The 15,561-nt window shown below is 35.3% G+C and overlaps 3 protein-coding genes and 7 non-coding genes across 11 annotated transcripts; 5 read left to right on the forward strand and 5 right to left on the reverse strand.

Moving 5' to 3' along the window:
* Positions 1 to 1,607: 1,607 nt before the first annotated feature.
* On the reverse strand, positions 1,608 to 4,893 carry fax-1 (Nuclear hormone receptor family member fax-1). Of its 2 annotated transcripts, NM_001277024.2 has the most exons (8): positions 4,785 to 4,893; positions 4,294 to 4,374; positions 4,024 to 4,236; positions 3,805 to 3,975; positions 3,576 to 3,757; positions 3,428 to 3,526; positions 3,204 to 3,375; positions 1,608 to 2,056 (listed from the first exon to the last, which is right to left on the reverse strand). In NM_001277024.2, exons 1-8 carry the CDS (start codon positions 4,831 to 4,833, stop codon positions 1,851 to 1,853), a joined length of 1,173 nt encoding a protein of 390 aa, NP_001263953.1. In that variant the 5' UTR covers positions 4,834 to 4,893; the 3' UTR covers positions 1,608 to 1,850. The 2 variants fall into 2 exon arrangements, with proteins under 2 accessions (NP_001263953.1, NP_508547.1); NM_076146.4 differs by lacking the exon at positions 1,608 to 2,056 and having other exon boundaries at positions 2,827 to 3,375; positions 4,785 to 4,865.
* F56E3.6 lies at positions 3,058 to 3,177 on the forward strand. The gene has a single exon (NR_070640.1). It is a non-coding gene; the product is annotated as an Unclassified non-coding RNA F56E3.6 (non-coding RNA).
* Positions 4,423 to 4,641, forward strand: F56E3.14. Its single transcript, NR_070641.1, has one exon. It is a non-coding gene; the product is annotated as an Unclassified non-coding RNA F56E3.14 (non-coding RNA).
* Positions 4,894 to 6,231: 1,338 nt separating the features above from the next.
* On the reverse strand, positions 6,232 to 6,406 carry F56E3.11. The gene has a single exon (NR_070643.1). It is a non-coding gene; the product is annotated as an Unclassified non-coding RNA F56E3.11 (non-coding RNA).
* On the forward strand, positions 6,232 to 6,593 carry F56E3.15. The gene has a single exon (NR_070642.1). It is a non-coding gene; the product is annotated as an Unclassified non-coding RNA F56E3.15 (non-coding RNA).
* Positions 6,594 to 6,626: 33 nt separating this feature from the next.
* On the reverse strand, positions 6,627 to 6,774 carry F56E3.9. The gene has a single exon (NR_070644.1). It is a non-coding gene; the product is annotated as an Unclassified non-coding RNA F56E3.9 (non-coding RNA).
* A 1,208-nt stretch (positions 6,775 to 7,982) lies between these two features.
* F56E3.7 lies at positions 7,983 to 8,138 on the reverse strand. Its single transcript, NR_070646.1, has one exon. It is a non-coding gene; the product is annotated as an Unclassified non-coding RNA F56E3.7 (non-coding RNA).
* F56E3.12 lies at positions 7,983 to 8,179 on the forward strand. The gene has a single exon (NR_070645.1). It is a non-coding gene; the product is annotated as an Unclassified non-coding RNA F56E3.12 (non-coding RNA).
* A 2,442-nt stretch (positions 8,180 to 10,621) lies between these two features.
* On the forward strand, positions 10,622 to 11,379 carry F28B4.1 (Ovule protein; the record flags this gene model as incomplete). Its single annotated transcript, NM_076147.4, has 3 exons — positions 10,622 to 10,694; positions 10,745 to 10,836; positions 10,960 to 11,379. The coding sequence occupies 3 exons, from the start codon at positions 10,622 to 10,624 to the stop codon at positions 10,972 to 10,974; spliced, it is 180 nt and encodes a 59-aa protein (NP_508548.2). The 3' UTR covers positions 10,975 to 11,379.
* Positions 11,380 to 12,479: 1,100 nt separating this feature from the next.
* On the reverse strand, positions 12,480 to 15,167 carry F28B4.4 (uncharacterized protein). Its single transcript, NM_076148.5, has 3 exons — positions 15,074 to 15,167; positions 14,038 to 14,196; positions 12,480 to 12,845 (listed from the first exon to the last, which is right to left on the reverse strand). Exons 1-3 carry the CDS (start codon positions 15,135 to 15,137, stop codon positions 12,703 to 12,705), a joined length of 366 nt encoding a protein of 121 aa, NP_508549.1. The 5' UTR covers positions 15,138 to 15,167; the 3' UTR covers positions 12,480 to 12,702.
* Positions 15,168 to 15,561: the final 394 nt, after the last annotated feature.

The following is a 15,561-nucleotide window of genomic DNA, read 5'->3' on the forward strand; positions in this document are numbered from 1 at the left end:
AAGACTTCTCACGATTCTTGTGTTTTCTCCTTCAGACAAAATGACGCTTCAACACTGAGAAAATAAACAGATGATCCATTTTGTATAAAGATAAAACAATGAGAGAAATCTGGCAATAGTTGATAAAATAAACATTCAGTTAAAAAGAGCCTACGTGGTTGATGTTTTATACATACCGGCACGAGCTGGTACAGTTTCCCACGATTTACATATTGATTTACCATGGTTTATTAGATTTTATGATAAAACACATAAACACATTTGCAAGTCAAATTTTTAAACATTATTTTATTAGGGATTCGTATTTACTGTTAGTATTGAAAACCAATTAAAATTTAAAATGTCCAGTAACATTGAAAAAGCTGCCGAAATTTTCGTTTACCATTTCAAATGCAGATTTTTCCTGAGATCAATTTAGGAAAAACTTCATACCGATTGCAACTTATCAAACATAGATAACATATTCTAATTTAAGGTTAAGTAGCACCAGAGCGGGATTTTTCCAAATGAACTTATAATAATCCAAAATAACAAATTATCATGATAAAACGCTCCGAGAAAATCATTGTAAATTGCCAATTTTGTTTAACATTAAGAGTAACGTATTTTTTAATACTAGTATGGCCTCTCTCTTAGACTTGTTAGACTTGTTAGACTTGTTAGTATCGCACCTTGAACACCCTCCGAAAATTAGTGTTGCATTCCTTAATAGTATTGCAGGCATACTAATAAAAGAAATATGGCATATGAAATATCCGGAGTTACTGAAACTTAAAATTCAACAAAAAACGTGCAACAGTTTTACTAGTTTTTTATAGCTATAGGGTCAGATTTAATCTGTTTTGTACCACTGTTTATACCATTTTCAACAGGTCCATTTTTTATCATTTACAAATTTTTTTATTTATTTAAAAAGCAAGCAAGTGTACTGATACAATAATGCATCTAAGCATTTCAAAAAATTTTGTTTCTCACAAAAAAAAAACATATATAAATTAGTTTCAATTCGTCCAGGCTGCTCCAAACGCAAATTTACGCTGAAGGAAAAATGCTATTTTTGAAAAAATCACATTAATTTAAATTTCAAATTTCAAAAATATTTCCCACTATAATTGGAGAAATGATTTATATTCGTAACTGGATCATTTAGTTTTGGACTATAATGGGGTTATTCAAATAATGTAGCAAAATGTATTTAAATACATTTGTGACGTAACCCCATAAAATATGAAATAGGCTAAATAATTATTACCCAAAAGTGTATAAACACATTTTATTCTACGCAGGTTTTTCAAAATGTGTACAGTTATATTACTGGAAATGAAACTGCTGAAAATATTGTAATTTGCAAAAGTAAGTAGCAAAAAAAATAGATTTTTTGAAGTCGAAAAAATGAAAAGCTTGCGCATTTGGTTGTTTCTGCTATTTTCTCACATATCGAGTGAAATCTGAGAAACATCAAATCTTCTGGTTTTTGCTTCTAAATTTTGCAACGTCTTGGTGCCCTTCTTTTTTAAAACTATATACGTTTGCTCATCTTTTTTGTCCTCCTAAAAATGTTTTTTTTTTCTCAAATGCAAAAAGAAAAAATTATTATTGGCAAAAGAAGTTGACAATTGAATTGGAAAAATTGGGAATTGTGATGCGAATATGACAAATTTATTGAAAATATATTTTTTTGAGGTTTAAGTATAAATTCTGCCGTTACAGATATGATTTTCGGAAAGTAGTGATCATTTATGTCAATATGGAGTTCAGATCGATTAGTTCACTATTGGTATTGAGGTGATTACAATTGATTAAAATACATGGGCCAATGTTATGAGATGATCAGACAAGTAAATCAATAATTACAAGAAACGGGAGACAAGTTGTGAAATTTTGGTGTCAAGTAGAGATTCGAGATAACTAGTTGGGTAAAATTGAATTTCGGCGAGGAGGAGTAGCAGTTTTCCAAATCGGGAAGGCGATGAGTCAAGTTTCAGACAGCATTGTTGAAGCAGGCAAATGCATTGGTCTAGTTGCTCTTCAAATTGATATTGAGAGTCTTCAGTTGCTGGAAATTGGTTTTATTTGCAGATGGTTTTATTTTTTTCACAAGTTCTTCACAAATTGGAATTATAATACAAATGTTGTGAAGCAACCCCCAACTAATAGTTTGACTAATCAAATTTAGCAAATTCACCTATTTTACTTGCCAATATTGATACATTTACACTGGTCTAAACCTTTTTGTTTTAACACTGTGATAACTTTTTTCTCGTTCACTTTTTTTAGTGCACGGACTAGGGCTTCCATGAGAAGCAGGCGAGGTTTCAAGGCCTGACGCCTGCCTCCAACCCTCACCTCAAACCGGTCTTTTGTCTCGTTTCTGCACTATGGCAAAAAATCAATGGCTCGGTATTTACACCACATAGTGCGAAAAGTGGTTTTTTTCGACGCGGCCGACACTTTTCGGGTTCCGCGCCGCAATATTCAGAAGGCACGAGGTGGACGTTTTGTCGCCTACCTGGAAGCCCTAGCGAGAAGATGTGAAAATGGTATAACTCACTTTTGAAAAAATTATAACTAAAAAGTGTTTTTTTAACTCGATTGCAATAATCTCATATCTTTTGAAATTCCAGTATTTTTAGTGTGAGGAAACCAGCTTTATTTAAATAATGTTTGCCCTTTTACGTAAAAACTTGTTTGATTCATTCAAATTCGGAAAAGTCATATCTTTTTTCAATGCTTTATGTAACCGATCCCTTTTACATTTGACCCATGGTTTTAGGTTTTAGGTTTTAGGTTTTAAGTTTTAGGATCCGTGCTCCGGTGAGAGTATCAAATTCGGTGGGATACACATGTAAACTCGGATCCAAGCAAATAAGCGGTTGGATGGGTCGCCAACTCCTTCTCCCCCCCACCCCCCTAAATTACCTTTTCGCGCCGTGAACCCATGGAGCATCTGAGCACAGGATGCGCAGACGTGCCTCCGGGGACACAGGCGGGTAAAGAGTTAATGGCATGCCGTTGTATCACATATCTGCTTTTGGTAGAAAAGACCAGCGCGAGAGGGATAACACAATTGCCGAAACCCATCACGCTGTGCTCTGCCAACAGAAGCGCGGCAGCAACAAGGCGTGCTCCTCTTTCGCCAGCGGGGTATACGGTAATGATGCTTGCTCTGTTGTCCCATCCCGCTCTCCACAGGCTCAACTCACGTTTCATGAAGATGGTGATCGCTTTCAAGCAATTGAATTCAGCCGGCGAAACGTCTAAACGTCGGAACTTGAGCATGAGGCTCGTCAGGTGGTCGTCGAAAGAGACATCTTCTGCCTGCTCACAGAGGGATATACACAGGAGACGCGGCCATTGAGTTAGGATTATTTGTCTCTGAAAACAGTTGGTAAATACATAGTTTGATCAAATCTAGCATACAACATACCTTCTCAGAATTTGTGAGCACTGTAAAAAGCCGAAACTGTTGAGCCCACTGGAGCACACTTTCGAGTTGGCTCATTGTAGTTTCTTGTAAGCTATCTTTCTGGAATAAGTATATTTGTTTTAGCGCTGTTACCCTATTTCACCCTCACCTTCTCATCTTCTGTTTTCCCGTCACTAGCACTAGATGGGGAATCTTCCCTTTTCATCATATTAGAATGTCCCATTATTGCAGACACGGCACCTGCATACTCTCTGAAAAAGTTTTGTGGATCCATGTCAAGGGCGGGTCGGATTGTGGCGGTATTTCTCGGTTGTCTCTCATTTTGTACTGCTGAAAGTTGGAAATCATTTTTCCATTGTTTCTTCTGAAATTCTTACCATCTTTATTCATTCCCTTGTTAAGGCATTTTTTAAGTCTACATGCTTGACATTGATTTCTATGTGCTTTGTCTACAACGCAGTTGCCGGTTCCTGCCTGGCATCTATAAATCAGCCGCCTTCTTACTGATCGCTTGAAGAAGCCCGAACATCCATTGCATGCCAAGATACCTTTAAGACGAAATAAATATATTTTGATAGGTTTTCTTTCAATATTACCATAGTGCTTCCCACTACTGACATCCCCACAAACTGCACAGCATAACGTAGGAGAAGAAGCTGTGGGTGGGCTATCAGTCTTTACGGATCCCATAGATGGGAAGCTGTTCACACTGATAGTGGTGTGATCCAAGGGAGGGGAAACACTTGCATTCATCCGCTGCTGATTGAAAGACATGGCCAACGCAGCAGCAATATGAGGAGAAATTACACCTTAAAAATTTGATACAAAAATATATTTTAAAATTTACATCGAATACTGGTACTCACCCGCATTAAACATTGGAGGAGGAAAGAGCAAAGGTGTATTGAAAATTGATCGAACTCCAAGAATCCCCTCTTTCGACTCTTCTGAAAATCGTAATAAATGTAATTGGAAAACAGTTTTCCATCTCTATTCTCATTCTCGATCTATTGGCCTGGTTCAAAAACAAAGACAGAGAGGAAAGATGTCATGTGCATTTGATTCAACGACGCCATAATTTCCTGTCAGAAGCACAATAATAACTATCGTCGGTGGCGCAATGATGAGAATAGAAATGTCAAATGAGGCAGGAGAAAGCAAGATATCTATAGTATATTAGCTGCTCGACGGGAACTGCGTCAGTTTTTTTTTTCAAAAAGTGATTTTGAAAACAGATAGAAAGGAAGTAGGTGTAGTTGTGAAATAGAAAAAATATTCGGAAAAAACTCCAAAAAAAATCTATGAGAGCTCGACAAACGGAAATTGAACAGGAAGAAGTATGAAATCATGAACATACCTGTAGCTTTTGATGTCGAAAAATTGAGCGGCTCATCCTCATCGCTCATTTTCAAAATATCAGCCAACGCAGACGCCAGTGTTGACTGTAGAAGTGGTCTTCCTTTTGTCGAAGATCGAATGACTTCTTCTTCCAGTTTTGACTCGTGCCACTTCAAGCTCCTCCCACCAGACCGAGGTCAGTGAAGCGCTGACCCAGCACTTGGGACAGCCAATCGACGCGTCCCACCAAGACACGCCCACTTGTTTTCAACTTTTGCTTCTGTGGAGATAGTAGAAAGGGGTCCAGCCTGTGCTTCTTCTTTGTTTGGGTTTGGTGGTGCTCAATCTGATTACTGTTGACTGCAATTGAAAAGCTGAAAACAAAACGAGGAGCATGTTTTCATGTTTTCATGTTTCCATGAAATGAAACTACAAACACTCAGTTTTTCAAATAGTTGAGTAGCAAACTTCTGACGTTTAATTTTGCGATATTTGAAATACATAAAAATTAGAAACTTCGCTTGAAAAAAAACATACGTTTCTGAACCAAAAAGTAAAATGAAAAATTATTCGTCTAGACTCTATGAACTTTGATGACTGTTATTAGTGCCTCTTGATTCTTGACATTTTGGAAATTGTTCAAAAATACTTTAATTTCGGAGTTGAAAAATGTACTTTGGAAACGTAGTGAAATCATATTTAGGCGATTGAATTCTTGATCATTTTTTCATTATTTCATTAAATAGACAAGAAAATGATATTGTTGAAGAAATAGAAAACGTCTTATTAGTTAGTGCATTTTTCAATTTTCTGAAATGTAGCTCAATTGGACGTGTCGGAAAGTAAAAAGACTTATACCAATTTAAACATTTACCTAGACCTATTTTCTTGAATTCAAGCTTAGAAGCAATGTTTTCTGAGTCTAGAAATGTACCTAAACTTCACGTTTCGATAAAACTGTAATTTTAGAGAAAAATGGAGTGTAAATTTAAAGATGGAGTATTGTGAGTTGGAATTGGATTTAAACACATGAATTACCAAATACCACTCGTTTGAATATCAAATAATTCAAAAAAGTGTTTTTTTTTCAACTTTTAGTTAAAGTTTTGATAAATTGCCAAATTTTCCAACAATTGCTGTAGATTCAAACCCCTAAATTAATTAAGTAACAAGCAATTAAAACGCAAGTTAACTACTATCCTCGTTGAAAACCACTTTTTTGGTTGACTTACAAAACGTGTGATACTGTAAATTTTAAAAGTTTCAAAAATGTTTTGAAAAGCTTCATTAGGATTTTCCAACTGACGATCCTTCATCTTTAAGAACCAGAACAAGTATTGTAAAAAATGAAACAGATGTGAAAATTTCCAAAAAAAAAGTTGATCACTCGAAAACAATGTGTCAACAGAAAAAAAAGTTGGTCAAGTTTTATTTGTGCTAATGGAAGACATCAGAAAAATTTTCGATGACAAATGGTTTTCGATGTAACATTTGAGCCATCTTTCCTGCTTCAACTGCTAACACTTATGAAGGTAATCAAGTGGCAACAAGCACCTCAAGAGTATATCACGGAATTAATGAGGTGGCAAGCAGCACGCCGCCGACAATCAGAAATTGCCTCGCAAGCCTGCCCCCCTGAGCGTCTGTGTGAGCCCCATATGAGTTTTTAGTGTCAGAACAGGCAATAAAAAGAAAAGAAGACACACGCGGTAGATGGAAGAGAAAGAGGAATGACAAACAAGTTGTAAAATGCAAACAAGGATATCATGGAAATAAAAAGGTGCCGGATGAATTCCAATAGCACTGTAACATCTGTTTCATCCTTTAAAAATCAATAATTTGATATGCAAATCTAGAAACTCAATCTATCACATTATTTGAAAAATGTAAGTTCATGGAACCTCCGACAAAGTGCATAGATCCTCTGCAACTTCTTGTGTTCTTTTCCAGCTGTAATCATTGGGTGCTGATCGCACGAGGGCACCCAAATAACAGGCTTTGCACAAATGTTGTGGTGATTTTTGGTGAATCAATTACACCGGATAATGGCTAGTCGAACTTCTTGTTATCCACTTTGTATGTTTATTCAAATTGCTGCAGAAAGTAATCTACAGTAATAAGGGGGTACGCGATGACCCCTGGGGTCTGCGCGAGCAGGAGGCGAAGAACAAAGGATACCCCCGTCTCCTTATTGGATTATTGAAATGGAGCAGAGATGTGGGTAGACGGAAGATTGTGCCGGGGTTATGATTGCAAATAGGCGCACTCATCTGGTTGGCTTACCAAAACTCTGGCCAAATCAAGAAGGGGGTATTAATAGAAATTGTGATGAAAAAGCCAAATTTTGTAATTGTAATTTTAATAACCCAAGCGAAATTACAAATAACAGCTCACTATAATTTTGAAACACTTTTGTCGTGTTTTACCCAGTAATCTTGTATATACTATACTCTACTTAAACATTCAAAATCTTTTCAGTCTTATCAGAATTGGTGTAACCTGGGCTACTCACAGAAATAATTGCAACTTACTTACCAGTTGATTTTTTTCTGCTGTTACAGTAGAGTAACTTTGTAAAAATGCATTAAAACAATAATAAAAATTATTTCGTTTTGTATCGGACCTCGTAGACTGAAAAGTTGTTAATCGTAATTAAAGATGACCAATTTTTCAATCAAAAAGAAATTGAACCTGCTTAAAGAAACGGAATGTTTGAAATGTGGTTATCTCCAATCGACTCCCTATAAAACACTTACATTTAAATCCCCATTATAACATCCGAGTGGAAAAATAATCAAAACTCCGTTCATATGATCCCAAAATGATCAAATGTCACGTTAAAACTTTACAAAAAAATTTTAAAAAATTTTATTTGTTTCAAAAAAATGTTATTACTCAGCTTTTGTCACGTTTTTAACGTCATCGATCAAAAATTGCGTCGAAATCTACTTATGACGCAAATTTTTATATTCAAAAATTGAGGTATTGCGACAGTGCTATAGTTTTCTAAAAAATTAGTCAAAACTCAGTATAGCCACTAAATATTTTTCAGATTTTTAAAAACATGTTTTCTATAATATTTGGTAATTGTCCAAAGCAGTTCACCTTCAACAAAACCGAATTTTTCCTTAAAATCTGAAGAAAGTTTTCCTGACTTCTTTCTCATCAGATTAGCGACAGTTTCAAGTGGTTTCAACACAAAATCTCTTTATTTTGGCTAGGTATGATGAGCTATCGCTCTCTTCCAGTGAGCGGGGGCCACATCTGCCCTGTTAGTAGATCGAATTATCCGAAGGGTCGGTGTTATTGCCGGCTTCTTCTTTGTGATATGTACACTGGTGTAATCCATTTACGGCAATCGAGAATCCTCTTCTCTCCATATATATGTCTTCCGATGAGTGCCTCAACTTGTTATTTTTATTTGCAATGTGTCACAGATGTGCGGTAATCTGTTGCGACTAGCAGTCGCTACAGGCTTGATGACTCGCTCTTTCAATTTTTCATAACTCGGTTGACACGACATCAAAGGAGACCGACGCGGCTTGTCTTGTAACTTGAACAAACTATTTGAACTTTTTCTCCGTTTATTTAACAAAGCGGATGTGAAAAAATAGAATGACGATTTGAAGGAAAAATAAAAATTAATTTTATCAAATGGAATGCTGCTTTTGTATGAGTTTCTCCGCGGGAACATTTCGTCTTGAGGTATCGTTGGTGGGGGTGCAGTTCTAGTTCTCCGTCTGTTCAGAAAACTTGTAGGCCAACACCAACAGTAGAGTCCCAAGAATACTGAAATGTTATGAACTTTTTGCGATCAGAATTAAACGTTTTTTCAAAAGTATTTCTCAAAAACAAATAAAAAGTTATGTTTTCATTTCTCTGAATTAAAGCCCCTCGAGAACTGAAAAAAATATAGATGGATAAATGATATTTTATCAAAATGAGGACTCATAATATTACATAGTTGAAGAAAATACTAAACACAATTATACAGAAAACAAACAGAAAAATTATTTGAACAGGTTCAAAGTTTTTGGATTGCTAGGGAAAAAGGTAAAAATTTTTGTTAGATGACCCAAAACTTAAAAATTCGTGAATGGAGAAAAACTATTGTTCGATAATCGGCTAGATAAAATTCCAAAAAAAGATAAAGCACTGGTCAAGTGTGGATTTTTCTAGTCCATACAACAAAAAAAAAACTTACATGTGAATATAATAATACACGACAAACAGCTGATAACGAGAGTTCTATCATGAATGGGGAACATGAAACACGAAGGTTTGTAGGATCTCATGTACGGAAAAGTGCAGTAGTATTGGTAGTAGGGCGGGTCGCTTGGAAAAAAGTTGGGTAACCTGCAAAAAAAAGGCATTTCTTGTAGTTCGCAAATTCGATTCGAACTTCGTATTTTCAACAGATTTATTCTAAACTGTAAATATATTTTTTGTTGATACCAAATTTGAATAGATTTTAGTTTGTTGTTAAGATGCGCTGATAAAATGAGACATAAAAAATGCTCAAAGGGCTCATCACAATTCTAAATGTTTCATAAGAATTACACAAGTAAATTATAAAAGTATCTTTATAAGGTTTGGTTTTAGTGGTAATATTATAAATTTTTGAAGAATGATTTTTTTCCAATAAATGAATACATTCTCGTGTGTTGAATTTTAACCTTGCCTCTGAAGTGGTTACAGAAGAAGTGGTACCTGTACGCATTTCGAAAATCAGGATCCTTGACGATTTGTATCCAATCCTCTTGAAAAACTTCCTTTGAACCGAGAATCTGTGTGAAAATCGATTTTTCAGATGAAAATTAGCTCTTTTGTCATTTTGACACGCCAAAACCTCTGATTTCCTACTCAACAAGTTTCGCGCCTTGCGATCTTGTTGACGCACTTTCGGTGCCTTGCGCACTCGGCGACGCGAATCCAAGAATTCTCAGCACTTCTCCCGCAAGATCGGGTGTAAGCCGGTCGACGCCGTAAGGCTCGCCGTTTTTTCCATTGTTTCTAGGTTACAAAAGGTTTTTATTGTTTTTAGTTAAGGTTTAAGGTTTAGTTGAGGATTATTTCCTTGTTTTCAGTCTGTGGTCTTGATTATTTCAAGATCTTTTGTCTCTCCTGGTTTAAAAATACTTTTTCTTGCTAATAAATCTCTTAGTAAGATATCAAAGGTCTTCTGTTACGTTTTCTCAGTTCTCTCGGTTTCAGGTTACAATTGATTAATTAATAAGGTCTTGATTTATCAATTCCTTACTCTTTCCTGTTGGTTCTGTTTTTCCTCTTCTCCAATCGTTCATTTCCTCTTTTTGTCCTGGGATTTCCAATTAACATTTTCTATGTTTTGGAAATGATCATTCTAACTTTGATGTAAACCTTTGTTTAAAACGCTCACCATCACTTTACCCTGTAAACTTGTTCTTCCTTCACCAATATCAGCTGGCTGAGTTCAAAATACTTCAATCTTCCAATCTAAAATATCAAAACAATAAATAAATTGTTTTAGGTTTAAAATGAGCCAACCCTTGGGAGGGGACCCATTCTCCAATGGAGAGTTCAGGAGTTCAGGAGCCCGGATCCATTTAGTGATAACAAGTTTATCACGTTTTCCTCTTGCATAATCATCTCTATTATTGGATTCTTTTCTCTTGTCATTGTTTCGAAAGCCGATGAACGAGCGACGTTGTAAGTGTTGTTTTAGTTCACATTTTACTAAGTCATTAACTTTTACTTCAAAAAACGAACGAGGTTTTTGAAGATTTTAATTTATTTTTTTGCAAGAAATCGATTTTCCGCTTTTTTTCTCTAATGATATCAAATATATTAAGGATAAAACAGTGTCTCCGCATTTTAATGCGATATGTATGTGAAACTCTTCATTATATTTGGTTCGTCGCGTTCGTTTGGCTCTATCTGTATGAGGAATGTAAGTAAACAAAACACCTAACAATAAGCAGCTAAAATAAATTTTTACAGTTGATTGGAAGCAAGAAGAAATTGTAGATTTTCACAAATACGTCGTTTCTCCCTTGTTCCTCGTTACCTTGTTACTGTCTTTTTTGTCACGAGTAAGTTATTTTATTTATATTAAAAATTTAATACGTACATTAATTCAAATACTTCTTACAATTTACGGAAAAACTATTTTTAATTTCTCGTTCAAGCATCTTTAACAATATAATTATTTTCAGCATTGCCACGTCTGAAATATACTTCTAGTGAACGAATGGTTCGCAAGGCTTACTGGACACTTTTCCTCATCCTTTATTTAATCATGTAAACATATTGCCATTTTTTTGCGTTCAACTGGATGCTAAACTGTAACTCACTCTTCTTTCAACGCACCTAATATTTTAATTTCAGTGATTATTAATTTGACCGGATCTGTCGCATCATCTAGATTGACGTACATCATTTTTAAACCCACAATGAAAGTGGAGTTGTATAGGAAAAGCTTTTAAACCAAACGAATTTTCTAGAACTTGATATTAATCAGTAAATCACAAATTTATAAAATCATTTAAAACATTCCTGTTTCAGGGGCTTGCAAACGGATAAGTGGATTACGTTATCCTCGAATGCACGTTTCAATGCACTTATCAGACAAATCAGAGAGGCTCCGTCTGGTGACCATGTCTCATTTTTAAAAGAAGTAAGTTCACTGTTTCCAAATTGCCGTGTCCAACGACCTGATAATTCAGGATATAATAGAATATTTGGAGAGGAATGTGTCAGTCGGAAACATTTCTTTTGTCTCGTGTGATGGCGGACCACTCATCAGAAACGACAACGATCAGCTCACCGACAGACACGGACTCGTTGCCGAAGCCAGGAACGCTGAATGGAACGTCCGGGTTGCGCTGAAATCTGTGAAGACCGTCATGAGAGCTGACGGAAATTTGGATGGAGTGGAACTGGTGGCGAAGCTGGATTATGACTTGAAGAAAGTCCTCGACGGACTGAAAAAATAAGATAAAACGGCATGATATTCCATTGTTCGTTTAAATAACCACCACTGTCCGTACATGTTTCCCGTCTAAAAATACTCTCTCATCAAGAATTACTAATTTCATCTTGATTTTCCGAGTCATCAAAATACATCCCGCGTCCAAATTCCATATCATTGTCAAACACAAAAACGTGTCAGATTTTTATAAGTTAAATTATATACAACACCCTTATTCCAATTATGTTTGTTGTCAAAATTTTAATCCCGCCCAAAACCAATCAAATTAGATCTCCAATTGTAAAAACTTTAAAGTTAAAATAAAGCCATAAAAAACAAAAAAGTGTGTATGTGTTAATTTATTGTATGGTCAGGACAAAAATGTTTGAAAAAGAGAGGAAAAGGTTAAAAAGAGAATAATTTCAGGATCAGCATCCTGCCTATCCAGCGTAAAATTCAATCAATTTTGGGTTTATAATTTAATTTCAGAGGGGAGCCGCAGCCTATCCCCAAAATAGGCGGCGACTAGGCCATTTACGGGCCAAACATATCCACACAACCCGGATAACCTGTCTGGGAAAAATCGGTCGAACTAGACCAAAAATAAATCGCCAGTTAATTCGTTTATTTCGTGCAAACCAGATCTACAGGATCGCGGAATGGGGAGCACAGAGGGCAGACGCTACCCAAACTACAAGTTTAGACGAGGGAATTATAATATCCCAAGCTAAACGAAAACCATTTTCATTCTCTTGTTGTGCATTTATCAGTTCAAGTTCATTCAAAAAGGTAGCGAACCTTCCAAATTCGGGTCAAAAGAGGCAAAATTCACTGAAATGATGCTCGCAAGAGCCAAAAAAATGCCCAAAACTCACGGTTTCACAACTTATAGAGTATTTCATGATAACTGATATTGCCCTAGAATTTGAGATGGTTATTTAACAAAGCGGATGTAAAAAATAGACTTGAAAGAAAAATACAAATTAATTTAATCAAATGGAATGCTGCTTTTGTATGAGTTTCTCCGCGGGAACATTTCGTCTTGAGATATCGTTGGTGGTGGTGCAGTTCTAGTTCTCCGTCTGTTTAGTAAACTTGTAGGCCAACACCAACAGTAGAGTCCCAATAATACTGAAATAGTTTGAACTTTTTATTTAGTATTACTGGTTAGCAAGATCACTTCAACATTCAATCTTTTATCCGGTGATTATCATGACTGGTCTGTTATCAAATTTTTCGGTTGAATAAATATATATATACAGTCACGGTCATAAAGGTATGGAAAAACAGTTTTTCACTGGATAACTTTCTTCATTTAACTTAGTTTTATCTCAAATTCCTAGGGCAATATCAATTATCATGAAATACAGTTATTTCATCAGTGGTTTTCAAAAATTTCAAAAAATAAATTTTTTTTGAAACTTTTTGAAAATTCGAAGAAATGAAAAAATCCATGAAGTTTGGAAAAAATTACGTATCTGAGCCAAAACGGAAAATTATATGTAGAAATAACATGAAATAGTGGAACATGTCTTTGTGTACCAATTTTCAACAATATCAGGTTAATCACGACGTGTTATCTAGAACGGAGGCACCTGGAAAATAGATGTGCTTCATCTAAAAAACGCGTTGAGTTTGGCGATGCTCTGGCTCACACCTGGTCTCAAAATACTCAAAATTGCATGTTTTAAAATCTCCAGTATTAATTTTTTATTATTCAAGCTAAAATACAGATTTATTTCCTCCAGTGCCAAAATCCATGACCGTCGCAGCCAGCATAGTGCATGAGAATAAGTGCCTTTCCGATCTTTGTAAAGCTGGAACTCGACCAGTGAATTTTTAAAATGATACTCAGATACGTAATTTTTTCCAAACTTCATAGATTTTTTCATTTTTTCGAATTTTCAAAAAGTTTCAAAAAAAATTTATTTTTTGAAATTTTCAAAAACCACTGATGAAATAACTGTATTTCATGATAATTGATATTGTCCTAGAATTTGAGATAAAACTAAGTTAAATGAAGAAAGTTATCCATGAAAAACTGTTTTTCCATACCTTGATGGCCGTGACTGTATATATAGTAACTTTTGTCAAAAGTTAAGTGTGGATTTTTTCTAGGCAACACAATAAGTGCTGGCCAGTCTAAACATTATCTTAGTGAAAAATTTTTCACCCTTTGAATTAGAACAAAATTCCCTCTGAAATCAATGTTTTTTAATTCAAATTTTTTTCAAAACCAATTTAAACCCCTTACTCGTACATATTTTGCCAATGAAAACCAAATTATCTTATTGATCGAAGCGCAATTGTTTCAAACACTTACATGTGAATATAATAATACACGACAAACAGCTGATAACGAGAACACCATCATGTATGGGGAACATGCAACACGAGGGTTTGTAAAATCCCAAGTACGGAAAAGTGCAGCAATATTGGTAGTAGGGCGGGTCGCTCGGACCTGGGCAAGATGCAGGGTAACCTGAAAAAAATTGCTTTAGTTGGCAATTTCAATTCGAACTTCCGCTTTTTCTTCCCACAAGCTTTAATCTAAACTGTAAACATAATTTTTTGTTGATACCAATTTCAAAATTTGTTTAGGTTTGTTATTGCAAAACGCTGGTAAAATGAGGAAATATATGTATACGACAGATAAAAATATGTGAAAAAGTCAAAACAGTGAATTGATTAATTATTGTGGTAGCATGGACGTTTTTTAAAAGCAATTTCTCCGCTGGAGCTACTCTTTTTTTAAACCAGTAATAATACTTATTTCTAATTTTGCATGTGGTGTCAGAATGTCCCATTTCGGTTTGATCTCCGAGATTTGCGGGAATTACGACGCATCAAGACACAGACCTTTCAATTGATTTTGCTTGGTTAAGATTTTGCTGACGCCACATTATTTGGAAAAAAATTCCCGCGTTTTTTGTAGATCAAACCGTGATAAGACAACCCGCCACCACGTGATTTTGTTTCTAAACTAATATGAGCCGAAAAATCTGCATTGCACAATTTTTAAATAGATCCAACAAAAATATAATTCCAAAAAATAAAATTGGGAAAACTCCTCCAAAAATAGGACTTTCCATTTAAAATAGAAGACAGTTGATACCTCAATAGGTACATTCCATGTCAGAGAATGTGCCGAAAAGCGTTCATTCTATTGACACTTTGTTCTTTAGAAATATTTGAAAAGGGTGAGGACATTAGAAACATGACTGGAAAGTTGATACATTCCCTTCAGGCAGATTTTTTTTTATTTTCAATGTTATGCCGTCAAAAAATTTTTTCACTGTGAATTTACATTTATTGACTCAAAAAAAAAACATTATTTTAATCACAAAAATGAAACTAACCATGTCCTCCTTCACACCAGTTGATATCCCGTTTCTGAAGAACGCGCATGAAATTGGAATCCATATCTTTGCCTAGGTGAAGAACGCAAAGAATAGATGCTAGGTGTAGCACAATAGGTAACCATGTGGGCAAAAAATTGAGAAGGGAGAGGAAAAGGAAAGGTGCGGTCGTTGTGCAAACAAGATATGAGGTCGAATGTCTTCGGCGGTAAACACCCATGGACCGAGTGTGGACAGCTCAGCATTCAGGCAAATCTCACTGGGAGATGGCACAACAACTTGAAAATTTCCCTTTCAATAAAAAATATTTTCATAGAATGGCATATGGAATTAACACAACACACTCAAACAAAATTATTAAATTGTCTAATTGCGTTTAAGATCGCAACAAATTTTATTCAAATTTTACATTTAGAAACCATACTGTGAATATCTTCATTTAAGTTTTCTGGAAGTTTCACTATTGGAGGGAAGTACTGTTTTTTTTT

The sequence above is a fragment of the Caenorhabditis elegans genome, chromosome X (assembly GCF_000002985.6).
Source record: "Caenorhabditis elegans chromosome X".
Taxonomy (NCBI): Eukaryota; Metazoa; Nematoda; class Chromadorea; order Rhabditida; family Rhabditidae; genus Caenorhabditis; species Caenorhabditis elegans.